At 46.4% G+C, this 18,694-nt stretch overlaps 1 protein-coding gene across 1 annotated transcript; it reads right to left on the bottom strand.

Annotated features, from left to right (window-relative positions):
* Positions 1–701: 701 nt before the first annotated feature.
* On the bottom strand, positions 702–12,956 carry LOC143170958 (uncharacterized). The gene is made up of 3 exons (XM_076359678.1): positions 12,320–12,956; positions 1,115–2,421; positions 702–839 (listed from the first exon to the last, which is right to left on the bottom strand). The coding sequence occupies exons 1-3, from the start codon at positions 12,954–12,956 to the stop codon at positions 702–704; spliced, it is 2,082 nt and encodes a 693-aa protein (XP_076215793.1).
* Between the last annotated feature and the right edge of the window lie 5,738 nt (positions 12,957–18,694).

Here is an 18,694-nt window from a genome sequence, read left to right as displayed (position 1 = left end):
CAGGAGGTGGGCTTGTGCCAGGAGCAGAGGAGGATGTTTCTGCAAGGCCCGTGGTGGGAGAGGCTGTTGTCTCCGTAGCTGTGGTGGTGACAAGGGCAGCAGTGGTCGCTGCAGCAGCTGGGCTGGAGGTTTCAGCTCTGGTGGAGAGGAGTGTGGAGGTTGTCTGAAGAGCAGATGTTTGTGCTGGAGTGGGAGAGGGTGCAGCTGTAGTCTCAGGAGGAGTGGTGGCCTGGGCGGCTGTGCTGGAGGTGTCCAGCATGGTGGAGGAGATGGCCACGGTGGTTGCCTCAGGGGTTGATGTGCCCGTAGGGGTAGCAGCGGAGGCTGTTGGCAGAGAAGAGGTGGGTGTAGCTGTGGTCAGGGTTGGGGAAGTGTTGTCCAGAGCAGGGCTCGGGGTAACAGCCGAGGTGGCGGCAGGAGGTGGGCTTGTGCCAGGAGCAGAGGAGGATGTTTCTGCAAGGCCCGTGGTGGGAGAGGCTGTTGTCTCCGTAGCTGTGGTGGTGACAAGGGCAGCAGTGGTCGTTGCAGCAGCTGGGCTGGAGGTTTCAGCTCTGGTGGAGAGGAGTGTGGAGGTTGTCTGAAGAGCAGATGTTTGTGCTGGAGTGGGAGAGGGTGCAGCTGTAGTCTCAGGAGGAGTGGTGGCCTGGGCGGCTGTGCTGGAGGTGTCCAGCATGGTGGAGGAGATGGCCACGGTGGTTGCCTCAGGGGTTGATGTGCCCGTAGGGGTAGCAGCGGAGGCTGTTGGCAGAGAAGAGGTGGGTGTAGCTGTGGTCAGGGTTGGGGAAGTGTTGTCCAGAGCAGGGCTCGGGGTAACAGCCGAGGTGGCGGCAGGAGGTGGGCTTGTGCCAGGAGCAGAGGAGGATGTTTCTGCAAGGCCCGTGGTGGGAGAGGCTGTTGTCTCCGTAGCTGTGGTGGTGACAAGGGCAGCAGTGGTCGTTGCAGCAGCTGGGCTGGAGGTTTCAGCTCTGGTGGAGAGGAGTGTGGAGGTTGTCTGAAGAGCAGATGTTTGTGCTGGAGTGGGAGAGGGTGCAGCTGTAGTCTCAGGAGGAGTGGTGGCCTGGGCGGCTGTGCTGGAGGTGTCCAGCATGGTGGAGGAGATGGCCACGGTGGTTGCCTCAGGGGTTGATGTGCCCGTAGGGGTAGCAGCGGAGGCTGTTGGCAGAGAAGAGGTGGGTGTAGCTGTGGTCAGGGTTGGGGAAGTGTTGTCCAGAGCAGGACTCGGGGTAACAGCCGAGGTGGCGGCAGGAGGTGGGCTTGTGCCAGGAGCAGAGGAGGATGTTTCTGCAAGGCCCGTGGTGGGAGAGGCTGTTGTCTCCGTAGCTGTGGTGGTGACAAGGGCAGCAGTGGTCGCTGCAGCAGCTGGGCTGGAGGTTTCAGCTCTGGTGGAGAGGAGTGTGGAGGTTGTCTGAAGAGCAGATGTTTGTGCTGGAGTGGGAGAGGGTGCAGCTGTAGTCTCAGGAGGAGTGGTGGCCTGGGCGGCTGTGCTGGAGGTGTCCAGCATGGTGGAGGAGATGGCCACGGTGGTTGCCTCAGGGGTTGATGTGCCCGTAGGGGTAGCAGTGGTGGCTGTTGGCAGAGAAGAGGTGGGTGTAGCTGTGGTCAGGGTTGGGGAAGTGTTGTCCAGAGCAGGGCTCGGGGTAACAGCCGAGGTGGCGGCAGGAGGTGGGCTTGTGCCAGGAGCAGAGGAGGATGTTTCTGCAAGGCCCGTGGTGGGAGAGGCTGTTGTCTCCGTAGCTGTGGTGGTGACAAGGGCAGCAGTGGTCGTTGCAGCAGCTGGGCTGGAGGTTTCAGCTCTGGTGGAGAGGAGTGTGGAGGTTGTCTGAAGAGCAGATGTTTGTGCTGGAGTGGGAGAGGGTGCAGCTGTAGTCTCAGGAGGAGTGGTGGCCTGGGCGGCTGTGCTGGAGGTGTCCAGCATGGTGGAGGAGATGGCCACGGTGGTTGCCTCAGGGGTTGATGTGCCCGTAGGGGTAGCAGCGGAGGCTGTTGGCAGAGAAGAGGTGGGTGTAGCTGTGGTCAGGGTTGGGGAAGTGTTGTCCAGAGCAGGGCTCGGGGTAACAGCCGAGGTGGCGGCAGGAGGTGGGCTTGTGCCAGGAGCAGAGGAGGATGTTTCTGCAAGGCCCGTGGTGGGAGAGGCTGTTGTCTCCGTAGCTGTGGTGGTGACAAGGGCAGCAGTGGTCGTTGCAGCAGCTGGGCTGGAGGTTTCAGCTCTGGTGGAGAGGAGTGTGGAGGTTGTCTGAAGAGCAGATGTTTGTGCTGGAGTGGGAGAGGGTGCAGCTGTAGTCTCAGGAGGAGTGGTGGCCTGGGCGGCTGTGCTGGAGGTGTCCAGCATGGTGGAGGAGATGGCCACGGTGGTTGCCTCAGGGGTTGATGTGCCCGTAGGGGTAGCAGCGGAGGCTGTTGGCAGAGAAGAGGTGGGTGTAGCTGTGGTGAGAGTTGGGGAAGTGTTGTCCAGAGCAGGGCTCGGGGTAACAGCCGAGGTGGCGGCAGGAGGTGGGCTTGTGCCAGGAGCAGAGGAGGATGTTTCTGCAAGGCCTGTGGTGGGAGAGGCTGTTGTCTCCGTAGCTGTGGTGGTGACAAGGGCAGCAGTGGTCGTTGCAGCAGCTGGGCTGGAGGTTTCAGCTCTGGTGGAGAGGAGTGTGGAGGTTGTCTGAAGAGCAGATGTTTGTGCTGGAGTGGGAGAGGGTGCAGCTGTAGTCTCAGGAGGAGTGGTGGCCTGGGCGGCTGTGCTGGAGGTGTCCAGCATGGTGGAGGAGATGGCCACGGTGGTTGCCTCAGGGGTTGATGTGCCCGTAGGGGTAGCAGCGGAGGCTGTTGGCAGAGAAGAGGTGGGTGTAGCTGTGGTCAGGGTTGGGGAAGTGTTGTCCAGAGCAGGGCTCGGGGTAACAGCCGAGGTGGCGGCAGGAGGTGGGCTTGTGCCAGGAGCAGAGGAGGATGTTTCTGCAAGGCCCGTGGTGGGAGAGGCTGTTGTCTCCGTAGCTGTGGTGGTGACAAGGGCAGCAGTGGTCGCTGCAGCAGCTGGGCTGGAGGTTCCAGCTCTGGTGGAGAGGAGTGTGGAGGTTGTCTGAAGAGCAGATGTTTGTGCTGGAGTGGGAGAGGGTGCAGCTGTAGTCTCAGGAGGAGTGGTGGCCTGGGCGGCTGTGCTGGAGGTGTCCAGCATGGTGGAGGAGATGGCCACGGTGGTTGCCTCAGGGGTTGATGTGCCCGTAGGGGTAGCAGCGGAGGCTGTTGGCAGAGAAGAGGTGGGTGTAGCTGTGGTCAGGGTTGGGGAAGTGTTGTCCAGAGCAGGGCTCGGGGTAACAGCCGAGGTGGCGGCAGGAGGTGGGCTTGTGCCAGGAGCAGAGGAGGATGTTTCTGCAAGGCCCGTGGTGGGAGAGGCTGTTGTCTCCGTAGCTGTGGTGGTGACAAGGGCAGCAGTGGTCGTTGCAGCAGCTGGGCTGGAGGTTCCAGCTCTGGTGGAGAGGAGTGTGGAGGTTGTCTGAAGAGCAGATGTTTGTGCTGGAGTGGGAGAGGGTGCAGCTGTAGTCTCAGGAGGAGTGGTGGCCTGGGCGGCTGTGCTGGAGGTGTCCAGCATGGTGGAGGAGATGGCCACGGTGGTTGCCTCAGGGGTTGATGTGCCCGTAGGGGTAGCAGCGGAGGCTGTTGGCAGAGAAGAGGTGGGTGTAGCTGTGGTGAGAGTTGGGGAAGTGTTGTCCAGAGCAGGGCTCGGGGTAACAGCCGAGGTGGCGGCAGGAGGTGGGCTTGTGCCAGGAGCAGAGGAGGATGTTTCTGCAAGGCCTGTGGTGGGAGAGGCTGTTGTCTCCGTAGCTGTGGTGGTGACAAGGGCAGCAGTGGTCGTTGCAGCAGCTGGGCTGGAGGTTTCAGCTCTGGTGGAGAGGAGTGTGGAGGTTGTCTGAAGAGCAGATGTTTGTGCTGGAGTGGGAGAGGGTGCAGCTGTAGTCTCAGGAGGAGTGGTGGCCTGGGCGGCTGTGCTGGAGGTGTCCAGCATGGTGGAGGAGATGGCCACGGTGGTTGCCTCAGGGGTTGATGTGCCCGTAGGGGTAGCAGCGGAGGCTGTTGGCAGAGAAGAGGTGGGTGTAGCTGTGGTCAGGGTTGGGGAAGTGTTGTCCAGAGCAGGGCTCGGGGTAACAGCCGAGGTGGCGGCAGGAGGTGGGCTTGTGCCAGGAGCAGAGGAGGATGTTTCTGCAAGGCCCGTGGTGGGAGAGGCTGTTGTCTCCGTAGCTGTGGTGGTGACAAGGGCAGCAGTGGTCGTTGCAGCAGCTGGGCTGGAGGTTTCAGCTCTGGTGGAGAGGAGTGTGGAGGTTGTCTGAAGAGCAGATGTTTGTGCTGGAGTGGGAGAGGGTGCAGCTGTAGTCTCAGGAGGAGTGGTGGCCTGGGCGGCTGTGCTGGAGGTGTCCAGCATGGTGGAGGAGATGGCCACGGTGGTTGCCTCAGGGGTTGATGTGCCCGTAGGGGTAGCAGCGGAGGCTGTTGGCAGAGAAGAGGTGGGTGTAGCTGTGGTCAGGGTTGGGGAAGTGTTGTCCAGAGCAGGGCTCGGGGTAACAGCCGAGGTGGCGGCAGGAGGTGGGCTTGTGCCAGGAGCAGAGGAGGATGTTTCTGCAAGGCCCGTGGTGGGAGAGGCTGTTGTCTCCGTAGCTGTGGTGGTGACAAGGGCAGCAGTGGTCGTTGCAGCAGCTGGGCTGGAGGTTTCAGCTCTGGTGGAGAGGAGTGTGGAGGTTGTCTGAAGAGCAGATGTTTGTGCTGGAGTGGGAGAGGGTGCAGCTGTAGTCTCAGGAGGAGTGGTGGCCTGGGCGGCTGTGCTGGAGGTGTCCAGCATGGTGGAGGAGATGGCCACGGTGGTTGCCTCAGGGGTTGATGTGCCCATAGTAGTAGCAGTGGCAGCTGTTGGCAGAGAAGAGGTGGGTGTAGCTGTGGTCAGGGTTGGGGAAGTGTTGTCCAGAGCAGGGCTCGGTGTAACAGCCGAGGTGGCGGCAGGAGGTGGGCCTCTGCCAGGAGCAGTGTATGTTTTTGCAAGGCCCATGGTGGGAGACTGATTATGTCAATCATTGGTAAACCCTTGATTAAATGCTTAGTATAACTGATGGTTTCCCTTTGGCTGAAAGGTCTTGTCTAAAAATGAAATGAGGTTGGGGTGACACTGTGTGTTCTTTCTTAACACATCATTTTGTATGGCCTTGTTAATTTTTAATATTGAGTTCTACTGTTCTGATTATTGTAATAAAGATTATTAGCTGGGAATTCTCAAAAAACCAAATTTGTTCCTTTCCAATGAGAAATCATGTTCTTACCCATCGCCATGTCGTTTTGACCTCCCCAGTTTTCCGTAAGCCATGGAAAAGAGCATCAAAGGCTGGCTGTTCAGAGATTGCTAAAATAGCTTCTCGAGACCTCTGCGCTATTTCAAGATTTTCAGTTTATTTTACTTACTCTTAAGTTATGTCTATTATTCTCAGATTTCAAAACAGTAGTAGATACCCAATGGGTCATTAAAGGGGTCAAGAAAAAAACAACTTCAAGCTGCTTTTTATGTAAGCAATATATATTAATACTATAATTTTTTACAGGTTTTCTGAGTTGTCAGCACCTGAAAAATCTGCTATTCATCCCTATCAGCTTCATTGAACGACAACACAATGCCTGGTTGTCAGCCTAAAAGTATTACCCTCTTCCCTTGAGGGATATGCAAATGTTCGAAATCATCTCGATTGTATGTTTCTAAGGAGGGGCTCATTCTATTCATAATCCTTTACAGGAATCACACCCCATGCCTCCATGGTCTCTCCCCTGTCAGGTTAGTTGTCTCACCTCAAAAGATTCTCCTCTTGTGAGGCGTACCAGCCTGGTTAGGTAACGCTTGTGCTTGACACCCACCAGGAAACTAATAGGGCTGATGTTCTGCCTCAGTTAGTGCCGTTAGAGAGAAGGGATGGGGAAAGGAAGAGATACTCAGACCAAGCTATTCAAAATGTAAGGAATCACTATCATATCCCAGCACCCTAGCAAACAATTTCTTGTCACAATGCGCTAGATGGAGAACCGAAGGGAAGAATTTGTGTGGACTTTTGCATGCAGATGTTTGTTCTGCTTGCACTGCTGGAAGGTCTGAGCTTGCTGTGCACTCACCTGGAGCCACTTGGCTGTGAGCCACCTCCAGTCCAGAGCCTGTATTGCCACATTAACATGCTGCTCAAAGCAAACTAACAAACGCTCCTTAGCATGACCTGTTAGTTCTGATCCAGTGCTAAGCACAGCTCTATCCTTTATACACAAAAATAATGCCCTTCCCTGTTCCTTTATCTTTGTTGTCTTTTTAGGTTCCAAACTCACTCAAGTGAGGCTCTAGCATTTTTGTGTATGAGGGGGCTTGGGAGGCTGCAGAATATTAAAAATAACAAGCATGGTAATACTAAAGCTTACAACAAAAATAAAGCCTCCTAAGTTCAGAGGCAAGAGTCAATGAAAGTACATCGCTTATTAGGAGAACGGGTGCAGCTCTCTATAAACAACAGGAATACCTTTTTTAAAATGTGCAATACTGGGATCCCTGTACCCTGTTGTTTATGAATGTATTTTTTTATATATAAATTAAAAACCAGGAAAGTTCTGCCTTTTTTTCCTGTATTATCTGGTCATTTTAATCCATTCCTGACAACGCCTAATAGATCTGCTGTGGTTTTTTCAGAATACCGAAGGAGGGGACCAAACACAATGAGCTAATTTTTTTTCTTGCATTCTTCGTTTAGTGTAGCTGCTAGGCAGTGTATCTGTACCTCGGTATCGGTATCTTTACAATGTTCCTGTAATGTAGAACAATGTTTGCTCTCTGTACAATGGGGCTGACAACATAGGATGTATGATTTGCTTTCAGGCTACGCAAGCAGCTCCTGGCAGAGAGGTCCAGTGATTCACAGAGACTACCTCTCTATATCCCAGACAAGTCCCCTAGCCAGCAAACTGGAAGTGCATGTTTGTCTAACAGTAATTGGATATATTTGTATTTAAGTTGTAATTTTGCATACATTGAAATATTGAGATTGAATTGCAAACTATAGAACCAAGGACATGATTACCTGTTGTCCCGGTTTCAGCTGGGATAGAGTTAATTTTCTTCCTAGTAGCTGGTACAGTGCTGCGTTTTGGATTTAGTATGAGAATAATGTTGATAACACACCCATGTTTTAGTTGTTGCTAAGCAGTGCTTGCACTAGTCAAGGACTTTCAGCTTCCCATGCTCTACTAAGAAGGCTGGAGGTGCACAAGAAGCCGGGAAGGGGCACAGCCAGGACAGCTGACCCAAAACTGGCCAAAGGGACATTCCATGCCATGGGACGTCATGCTCAGTACAGAAACTGGTGGGAGTTGGCAGGGGGGCAGTGACCGCTGCTCGGGAACTGGCTGGGCATTGGACGGCAGGTGGTGAGCAGTTGCATTGTGCATCACTTATTTTGTATATTCTTTTGTCATTATTATTATTTTCCCTTCCTTTTCTGTCCTATTAAACTGTTTTTATCTCAACCCATGAATTTTACTTTTTTTCCCTGATTGTCTCCCCCATCCCGCTGTGGGGGGAGTGAGCGAATGGCTGTGTGGTGTTCGGCTGCCTGCTGGGTTAAACCGCAACACCTGTCCTTTAATGGAGCAGCATTCACAAAGCATTCGCCAAAATACCCAAGTCTCATCACAGTACGCACGCTACAATGCATCATGGATTTCCTGATCCTGGTCAGAAATTCGTAGGGCACTAGAGCGATAGTTTTCATGCTGTAAATCAAAGCTGGCATTTTTTTGCGATGCCGTGGCTAAAGGCAAATATTTTTGCATCAACTGGCAAAATGCTGCCCATTTAAAATCTGGCTCTGGGCCGAAATCCTTGTGCAGATTTCTGTGCACCAGCTAAGATGAAAACAGCCAAAAGGCTACTGGGAGAGATCTAAATTAATACAATTTTTGTATTATGCAAGTTTTTGGGAGCCCATATCACTTAAAGCAATGTTTAGCTCCTGTATTTCCCCTCTAATTCAGAATTAAAACAGCCTTAATTGCCTTTATTTTAAAACTAACTAATATCAGTTAAGCTCCTGGTTGTGTGAACAAAGGGATTTTATATGTTTTTACCAGTGCACCTGAAACAACTTCTGCATTAATTTGAATTAATTTTCCTGAGTACCTGTGCTTGGACAACTCTGTAAGTGACTGGGACTTAAACTCCTAATTGTCTTATTTTAGAAAATGAGATTTATACTCCTTTGAGTAACCACTATCACAAAACCGCTTTTCCATATAGAAATCAAGTAATTCAAACTTGAATTTAAAAAAATTCTTGACTTTTTAGATGATTAAATGCCTTCTAGATCTTAAATTCAGAGGTAATTACAGTGCTAATTTTCATTTTATAAGAAATATTGTTTCAGTGACTTGAGCATTCCAGAGCCTCAGACCTATGTAATTTTGTTGCCATTGAAAACATCGTTCTTGATTTTCAGACACCACTTTTTCATGGGTAAAAAATACTCAATTTGAAAGCATTATAAAATTTTAAAAATTTTTCTATCTTGATTATTTTCTAGAAACATTTATGCTCTGGACTTTTTTCCTCTTTTTATGAATTAAAAACTTAGGATTGTACATGAGCAGTTTATAAAGTAAATATTAACATCTCGTTCTTTTAATAAAACATAAGAAATTAACTTTGGTTGCTAAAAACAAATATAACAGTTTATATTCTGGCTTTGCTAAATGAAATTAGATGAGCTCAGCTTTTGTTATTACCTCCCCATTTATATTCATTAAAGCTGGAAAACCATGTGTCTTCCTCTCTGTTATTTTCTCCTTTTAACTGATGAAAACTTGAGTAAATGTGAGTGCCAAAAAATGACAAGGCAATGAGCAAGATAATCGTGCCACTCAAAAGTGTATGGCAAAGGGTTTTTCACTTGTACTACAAGGTAAAAGCTGAATAAATTTAATCAACGGTATTGTTTGAAGTACTTACAGATATGAATAAAATGTTATCTTTGGTTATAGTCTTTAGTGGTAGTAATTTCATCTGAAAAATATGTAAAACTTTACAGAATATAATGACAAAATTTTTCTGTCAAAGTAGCAAATAAATTAAACTTACCTGAAAAGCAGCATAATGCTATGGTAATATATATAAACTTCTGCTTATATCGAGATAAATTTGTTGTCCAAATCATCTTTTTTTCTTACAAGATTATACCAGCTGAGTCCAAAATTCCCTTCAGTGTCTGCTGCGCTCTCGGTAGCACGGAAATAACTCTCACAACCAAGTGAAGAAGATGAGTCTGATGGTCAAGGTGAAACGTTCTTGAATTAAAGCACCTTGCACAATGCCGGCACTTTGTGGAGGGTTTTGATGACACACCTGTTTGTACCTTACAGCCCAAGGATTTTAAAATTAGAATATGGTACTTCCCCTCTAGGTAAGGTAAATAAGAAACTTGCTGCTTGAAAAGGTCAGTGTGTGTTAATCTGAGCATGAAATGATCAGGAATGGGGACTAGTTACGCCCTTAAGAAGGCCACAATAACAGTTTAGTTTGAGGAATAAGGACTGCCACATCCATGAATTCAGATGACAATTAAAAAGCTTTTCAACTGTTTTGGACCATTGCCAATATTGAATGAGTTTGATGCTTTGTGCCCCTTGAATTCTTTATCATGATTAATCTACAAAGGCTATGAAAATCTACAGGTGTAAATTACACCACAGACTCTGTTTGGCTTTGGGTTCCCTCATGCCTGAAGTCCTGTCCGTGTTCTCTTTCCAGAGCCCTTTCCTCACGCTTCTTCCAAAACTGAAATTTCTTGTTCAAGATGGACCTTTTCTGGTCCATCCGATCTGCAACCAATCTTAGCTACATTTTCTGTTAGATTCTAGTTAACAATTCTCACTAAACCATGTGTTTTGGCTAGGGAAAGGGCCAACACCTTTTTAATGCCTGCCTCCTGATGGAGAGGCTTCATTACCAACGCGGTTCTAGGTTTAGAGTCAATTTTCAAAGAGTAACCAGCAATGCCTGTAGAACAGTAGATGTTTGTCTGTATTATCTAAAAGTCTCTAGCATACAATTATAATTCAATCAGCTCGTGTATGAGCATTAGTGAAATGTTTAGTTTGATTGGATTGAAAAATCATGTTGTTTGCTGTGTTGTACAACTTGCAGGGTACAGTTCTGCTTTGAATAACCAAGGCTTTTCTGTAAATGCTTGAGAGAGTTTACATGAAAAATGCCCTTTTCACAGTTAAAGAACTAGTAAACACTGGCTAATAGATTCATGACAAAACTAAAGTAAATTCAGTTTTCCTACTTGAATAATTAAATAGTTCTTAGAAGCCTGGATTCATTCACATAAATATTATTTCTCTGTAAAATGCAACTTCCATTTGTTTGTGATACAAAGACATTCTAATTGCTTGGTTTGCACTGGTTGGATAACATAAAAATTAAAAGTTCCTCCCAAAGTTTCTGAAATTACAGCAAGCACGTTATGTCATGGTCTGAGGGACTGATGTGTCTGTGTTCTTGCCTGGTTGTGCAAGCAGTTAGGTAAGTTGAATGCACATCCTTGACCTTTCCTCAAGTGTTAGTAAGGGAGAAACAATTTGTGATTCACAATTCATTTCTGCTTGGTTAGCCACTGTCTTTAACACTATCTTGCTTTTGCTTTATCTTTATGCATCTAAAAGGTTAAAAAATTGGAGGGGAGGGGAATCATCCCAGCTTGCTGTAGAGTCATTTGGAGAGAGAGAGAGATGTAGTATTAAAAAACATGGAGGTAAATAAAATTGAAACAAAGGAGCTTTGGGAATAATTCTGAGAATCTTAAAGCTGTAAGCAAAAAGACATAAAAATTCTGTTTTCACTTTGAATTTTAAGTACAAATAGCCAGGGGAGTCTGCTTATTGTTTCAGTCCTCTGAGTATTGAAATCCTAGATGGGAGAGCTACACAGACACATACACCAAGAGGCAGGCCTCATACTATTAAAAAGTAATAGAATTTGCAGGCAAAAGCCACTCATGGAAATAAGTCCTACCACAACCATCTTTGTGATATAAAGGCAATGCTTGCTAAATGGGATGACAAGAGATCCCTTAAAAAAACCTGTTATTTTCATGAGGTCTCTCCAACATTTGCAAAAGCCACCATCATTTCTTTTTAAGCAGCACTCAGGTGTTTGTACCTGCCTGGTAGGAACACCTAGTTGTGTACGCTCCTTATTTTGCACAAGTAAATGAAACTGAAAGGAAAGGCCTGACTAGTTTGGAAAGAATGCAGCACCTCCAGAAAGGCTGTTGATAATTTCCTTTTTAAGCCTGCCATTTTAACCAGGAACGAACTTTCTTAAGAGAACTTCACTTCTGAAACGGGAATAATTCTTGCACTTCTGCTGGCGTGGCAAAGGAAACCTTAGTGGGAAATCATGAGTACTTTTCTAAATAGCTTGAAAAGCAATTCATAATAGATTTCATTCTTTGACTGTCCTGTGCTAATGAATACTCACTAGAGTAAACTGTGATTGATTTATCAGGTTTTACCATTCTGTTTTGTAACTGAATACTTCCTTCTGCTGGTATTAACGAAGAACTGCATTTTGAACACAAAACCAGGTAAGGGCTGCGGAAGGAAGTGATTTCCCCTATTTCCATACTATTTTATTTTAATTTACTTCTGGATTAGGGCATTGTTTAAGTTTTTTTGCTATTGTCTGAGCAGATATCCTCTCAACAGCTCCTTTGCCAAGCTTACCCTCTACCCAAAAACCAACTCTGATGCAGGTAACTGCCTAAAAGCAGTAAGAGAACGTGGCGCAAGGTTGATGGACTATCAGGTTAAAAGGGCGAATATAATAGAGAATTTGAACAATGCTTCCTGTGAGTGAATGCTCAAACAAAAACCTTTCTGCTGTCAAAGGGCAGAAATCTGCAGCCAAGTCACTAACTCTGCCCTGCAGCCCAAACTCATTCCCTGAAGGCCTGAGTGACCGGAGCATTGCTTGACATCTGCACAGAGGGAATACTGCGTCTGCAACGGTGAACAAAAATAATTCCGCAGCACAGAGAGAATTTCTAAGGGGTAAACAGACATATAATGCATCACACAGGAAAAGTTTCCAGAAAATTATGCAAAAATCTCCCTAGCTTAAGGGATATTAACACACTTCAGATGATGCTGGGGGAGGAGAGAAAACATTTCTGAAAGAAGATGATCTGACCCAAAATGAACTGTTTCAAACTACTAAATGAGAAGAAAGAAACAGCTGATCACTCTTACCAAATAAATCTGTAAAACCTCTTACCTGCAGTGATGGTGCCCAGCCATACCATGCCGGCTGTCCCCACGGTGGCTATGGAGGTCTGAGTCCTGCCACAGGCAGCCCTCATGGAGCGAGGGAGGCCAGACAGCCCCGTGGGGCCAAGAACTGAGGGGCTCCCTCCAGGCCCCTCCGTGTCCCCCACACAGGGCGCCACAAGATCTGCCAGAGCCAAAATGGTGGCTGTGGAAGGGCCCCGCAGGCTGCTCCTCTCAGGCAGAGGCATGGTGGGGTCGGGTGTGTGGTGGAGACCTGGGTCTGTGGCACTTGAGGAACCGTCCGGGGCTGGTGGGGGAGAGCGGCCTTCGGTGTTGGGGGCTGTCTGGGGGGAAGTCTGTGGAGAGTTTGGGCCTTCACCCTCGTAGAGGGGGGACAGCGATGTGTCTGCTGCTTGTGTCATGGTGGGCTTTGGGGTGTGGGTCGAGGGCTCCGTGGGCACCGCTGTGGTGTTGACGGGTCGGTGGCCCATGTCATCTGCAGCACCTTGCCTGAGGAGAGGTGGCCTGGGCAAAACTCTGTCAGCTGGGGTTGTCTTTCTGCTTGTACCCGGGCTGCGGTTCTCCTCTGAAGCTGTCGCTAGTCCCAGCGCTGTGGGTTTGGCCTCTTGCGACGTTCCCCCCATAGCTGCCGGTTCATTTCTGCCGTGCGCCACGCTGCTTGCACCTGCTGATGAAATAAGCAGGTCTCAATACTTAGCAAAAATTAAGAAATGCATCTTCTGGGAATGAGATTTTTATAATTTTTTTAAACCCTTTTTTTTCTGTGAGATTTTAGCATACTTCTTACTCTTTTGATGTCTTTTCTGAACCAGGTCTCCTGATCCATCTGCTCCAAACAGAGCCACTGTGTGTAGCAGAGCCAAGACTCTTCCAGCCAGAGACCTACAATCCCTCCCTGCTCAAGCAATCCTCCAGGATGCGGAGTGGGCGGCGCAGCGAGTTCTGCACGCAGGACCCTCGGTGGAGGGAGCGTTTCCTCTGCAGCCCCCAGAAGGCAGAGGGTTTCTCTGCAATAATTCCAGTATTTTAACTTTCTCTGCTCTAAAACTCACGTAAAGAGTTTCTCTTTTTTTTTTTTTTAATCTGAATTTCTACCTCATGGTTGTTGCTTTTGTTGCCTAATTCCAGCAATTTAAGATGTCAGATATTGGTAGAATGTTTATTTGAGGGCAATTTGGGGGTTTTTAGCTTTAAGGTTTCCTTTAACGATCAATGGATACGTACCAGTTTTAATAAGGGACCCTCTGGACTTCTGCAGCAGTTCTACAGATGCAGACGAGAGCATCTGTAAATGATGCAACGAATATTGAAACCCTTTTTTCTAGAAGTTTCTTCTTATACCACAAACTAGGTTTGTATTCTTAAACTCGACTGCGATTTTACCTTTTAGTGCTTGCACTGGGCTGAACTGGATTAGGACAGGTTATGTGTGCAGAAATTGCAGACGCATTTTCTTTCTTGTGCTGAACTCTCAGATACAGGATATTTGCAGTCTGGGATAAAAAAAATCACTGAAGGTGCTGGACCTAGCTTTTCTCTGCTTACCAATATAATGGAATTTGGGCACAATCCCATCGAATGTTAAAAAAAATCTCTCACTGAATTATTACTAGAACTTGGACCTTACTGCTACCCGAGCCAAGTAGATTCAGGTATCCTTCCTCTTGATATCCAGAGGGAACAATAGTAAGAACAACTTCAAATTGCAAAAGGTGCAGCTTTGATCAAGTGCGTACGTGACTGTATCGGTCACCATTTGTGACAACACCATTTGTCCCAACAAAGGGACAACTCCTTTGCAGTTACTGTCCCCTATCTACAGGTGGTTAACAACACGCAGTAAACCTTACCTCTCATCACAGGGTATATGCCACAGGCTGCTCAAGTTTTAACTATTTTGGACTTTTTTTCCTCTCTTCTTCATTCCCAGAATAATACACAATTACGAGAAAGTATCTCAATTACTTTCTGCCTTGAATTCGTGCCTCTGCACCGTGTGCACGTTAGGTACAAATATTTTCCAGGAAATTTTTTAATACGCTCTGCTACTATTAGTCCTAGCTTAAATATAGTTAGACATAGACATAGATTTGACATATAAATACACATTCACAATTCCCTTTAAAAAAATCTTCCCCCTTCGTTATAAAAGCTTACAATTTCCCTGGAACATTCTATGAAATAATTAATATAAGGTGCATCCTACCTGTTTCGCACATGTTGAAATAAAATGCCAAGCCTATGAATATATTTTGTATAAAATATTGCATAGAGCAACGGTTCCAAGTCATTTTGTTGCCTTGAGACTACTTGTCCAAATGAGAGATTGCTTCAGGCTCCTTGCAACTCTGCTACCTCTGCAAGCAAATTCCAAATGTTATGGAAGTAATTCAGGTAATGCAAGCATGTTGCTCTGTTAGCTGAGCAGCTGACACACCTTAAAGTCCTGCTTAGTTTAAGAAGCTGTTGTTGTCTGAGCGAGATGACTGTGAACCCAGTGTGTTGATTTATAGTTACAAAAATGCAGTTATGTTTGTGCATCCATTTAAAACTTTCACGAGGACCCATATCGCCTCGCTAAGTCTTTGTATGGAAAAAATGGATTTGTGGCAACACTACTGAAAAAGCATTTGGATTTAAAAATGGGGTTTTTTAAATGGGTTTAGAAAGAAGAATGGGTTCTTCTTTCTAAAAGAAAGAATGGGTTTATTGTGCTGAAGTTTACTTATCAAGTTGGGAACAAGGGAGGTCTCCAAAAGCAATGTTACCATTATTGACCATGAGAAAAATGTGTCGACGACACACAACTGCCTGGACTGTGGAAGGAGAGGCAGGCAGTCACTCAGGGGGTCCCTTACCCCCAAGTCTCTCACAGAGCACGCGGAGAGGATTTGGGTTTGCAGGAGCAATTCCTCACACCACCTTTTGCTCAAATAAAGGAAACAGCTACTTAAAAAAAAAAAAAAAATCACTCCTGTGTGGTTTTGTGATTATCAAATCAACCTCAAACAGTGCCCAGGCTTCAGGCAGAAATGTGCTAACCCTACGATCCTAGAAGAGATGAGATGCATGTCACCTCTTCTTCTGCTCCTATACTGGCAATAGAGGGATGAACTGAGATTATTGTTTCACGGATATGAACCACGTTGCCTCCTGATTTCCAGCGTTGTTGCAATTAACCTCATGGACTGTAACTATCCCTCTGCTGTTGCTTCAGATGATGTTCATGTACCTAGAGAGCTGAATGTCCTAGCAGTGGACTGGAGATGTTCAAAATTTTCCTTTGGGGACTAGAATGAGATCACTGATCTCATTTCATGCCAAAGTGATACCACTAACCACATACCTTAGACCTGATCAAGTCCCTGCTGTCCTAATTAGGCAGTGGTTTTGCAAAAGCAGCTTTCTTAGATGAAATAAAACTGTAATCTGGAAAATACTCTGTGTTTGTTTCCAGAATGAAAAACGCATTTTGTAAGTTAGTATTATATTTACTGTTTGATGTGGGGAAGGAGCTGCTGTCTGGAGATTGCTTAGTAAGTCTGCTCTGTTTTCTGTGCAAGGCCTGTGTTTGCCTCTGCACCCTCCTTATGTGCGTGCCCTGCTAAATCAAACAAAGCAGGGTCTCTCCTTGTGCATCGCGTGGGCCACTAGAGGCCATCCTAGACCTCATAAAATGAAGTAGCAAAGCATATAGGAAGAAAGGACAACAGCAAGGATTCATAAAAGATTAATTAAAGTCTAGATATTTTTAAAGCAAACCAAGCAGTTTGTTTCGGGAGAGGTTGTTCTTTGCTTGCACCCTTATGAGTTTGGTGTGTTTTTTCCTGAAGTATTTGCCTACTGATGGAGCAAGGGTGCTGCACTGCACTAGATTGTGCTCCCATTAGTAGTATAAATTCAACGGTCTTTTAGTTGCACCTGATATTGTTGCAGTTTCATAGGACAGTATTTAAAACCTTTCCCGTCTGACCATGCCATTCGGTCTTTCTGTTTAACTACAGATTAAATTCTGTATTGAATCTATTCCTTCTTGTAGAGGCTGCCAAAGGGTAAAGACTGAGGTCATACAGAGCACCTTGGGGCGTGAAGGAGGCGAAGGAAAAACTAATAAGGTACGGTCCTTCCATGTCTTCCCTCCTAGCAACGTGTAAAACACAAAAGCCTTTGTAGTGGGAGTAGAGGGAGAGGTCAGCCCTTGTCACCATGCAGCAATAAAACACAAGGTATTTGGGCTTTCCTGGAGCAATTCAGAATGAAAGGGGCAAACGTTTACCATAAGGAAAAAGCAACAAGGAACCTAAGCTCGCTCGGCTGAGTTGGACTTTATAATGAGGTCTTCTGGTAGCGTTTTACATCCAGTTTTTACAGGCTTAACTAAAAATTCAAGGGACTTTGCAAACCCCATGTTTCCTTTTGAAACCAGAGCTTGTTTTTTGTTTTCCCTAATGCACGGCTGGCACGATGGCAGACGCAGGTAGGCTGGGGACGAGGCAGAGCACTGCGCTTGTGAGTGTGCCTGTGCCAAAGCCCAGTCTTGAGCGTGCCGTACTTTACTTCAGTGAGGCTTTGATACCTACCTAATTAAACATCTAAACATCTTTCAAGTGCTCTACAAAAGGCATCCATTTGCAATTAGGATCCTACTGGTAATTTTATAATTAATAATATTAAGTAAAAGTGAGAAATGTGGACTTACAGAGAAGAGAGAATTCGTGAGGCGGGGCGGTTCCCCTCAGTGCATTTAATGTGGTGATTCCTTAGCTCACGGCAAAACAGACGGTCTGATTTGATAGGAAAAAATGTCTTCGTTATACTGAAGATACAAGTCCTATAGTACGGAGATGATGGGATGAATTACAGCTTTAAATACCAACCTATGCCTGGCTCTTGCGCGCAGTGCCGAAAGGCGGAGTGCCAAGGTACAGATTGGGTGACATGCATGCTGGCATGGAACGGGCTGATTTTCACACCACCCCCTGGAATAAGCTTCATGTTTGAGGGTTTTTTCCTAGCATTTGTGGTATAAATGTAGGTCTTGGTGAATTTGTTTGGAGAAAATATAATGTGGAAGAGCAAAGGTTTGTTTACTTGAAAAACCTCAATGTAAAATACAGCCTTATTATTGTACAAGCGGGGGAGGCTGGGTTTTTGTAGGTGCCATCTTCAATTCTTAAATCTTTAATTCTTTTTATTCATTTAATATCAAAACTTCTGTCATATGGATGTTTTTTTCCGCTAGCAGTTTTTCTCCTGATTGAATCATTAACTTTGACATCTTTTGTATAAAATATTAAATTATTTTTTTGCCATAATCTGGAATAATTAATGTAAGAACACTTTGTCTAATGAGTTATAACAGCACAGTTCAAAAATGCAGTCATTTGCGGCATCATTGTATGAGTTGAATCCTTCCAGTCTGTTGCAGTGAAATATAAAATACCAGGTTGTAAGAGCTGATGCAGTAGCAATTCCAGGATTAGTCTATACCTGACGAGGATGCAATAGAAAATTCAGTTCTGTTCTGCAATACAGTTTAAAAGAAGGCTGGGATGCTCCAAGTTGACAGGGGAATCGGAGAGCTGTCTCCTCTGTACAGTAGTGCTGTCGTTAGGAATAGGTCTAAGCATAGCCCAGTCTCCTCTGAGTCAGGCTTTTAGCCTCTCTTTAGGGAGTTTCTGGAGGTGAGTTCTTGTATATTTTCCTCTGCAAATATGCTTATATTAAAATGTTGATTTCTATATATTTCACGTTTTCTACAGCTTTTGCAAAGGAAATAATGGAAATTAGCCCTAAAAGTTAACAGCATAATTTGTAAATAGTACATAAGGAATAACATGCTTGGAAGAGGACTGCTTTATGGCTACAGAGGCAAGAGTTACCTGCCTTAACATCCTTCCATATAGGCATTTGGCAGAATTGAATTAATAAACATATTTTTCAGGACAACTGTTCAGCTCATAAGGATAACTTATTGCAACATCTATTTGTTTTTGTCTCATAGAATCATAGAATCATTAAGGTTGGAAAAGACCTCTAAGATCATCGAGTCCAATCGTCAACCCAACACCACCATGCCCACTAAACCATGTCCCTCAGCGCCTCATCTACACGTCTTTTAAATACTTCCAGGGATGGGGACTCAACCCCTTCCCTGGGCAGCCTCTTCCAATGTTTAACCACTCTTGCAGTAAAGAAATTTTTCCTCACGTCCAATCTAAACCTCCCCTGGCGCAACTTGAGGCCATTTCCTCTCGTCCTGTCGCTTGTTACTTGGGAGAAGAGACCGACCCCCCCCTCGCTACAACCTCCTTTCAGGTGGTTGTAGAGAGCGATGAGGTCTCCCCTCAGCCTCCTTTTC

The sequence above is a fragment of the Aptenodytes patagonicus genome, chromosome 25 (assembly GCF_965638725.1).
Source record: "Aptenodytes patagonicus chromosome 25, bAptPat1.pri.cur, whole genome shotgun sequence".
Lineage (NCBI taxonomy): Eukaryota > Metazoa > Chordata > Aves > Sphenisciformes > Spheniscidae > Aptenodytes > Aptenodytes patagonicus.
Note: the sequence above shows the minus strand (reverse complement) of the source record. Positions and strands in the feature narration are given on the sequence as shown.

Bases quoted from the DNA above. Each gene is read 5' to 3' on its own strand.
- LOC143170958 (XM_076359678.1), bottom strand. From the start codon at position 12,956: ATGGGGGGAACGTCGCAAGAGGCCAAACCCACAGCGCTGGGACTAGCG. The intron at 2,422-12,319 runs GTAAGAGGTTTT...CTCTCACCACAG, and splicing joins GCTGGGCACCATCACTGCAG to CTACACCCACCTCTTCTCTG. The intron at 840-1,114 runs GCAACCACCGTG...TCCTGGCACAAG, and splicing joins CGGGCACATCAACCCCTGAG to CCCACCTCCTGCCGCCACCT.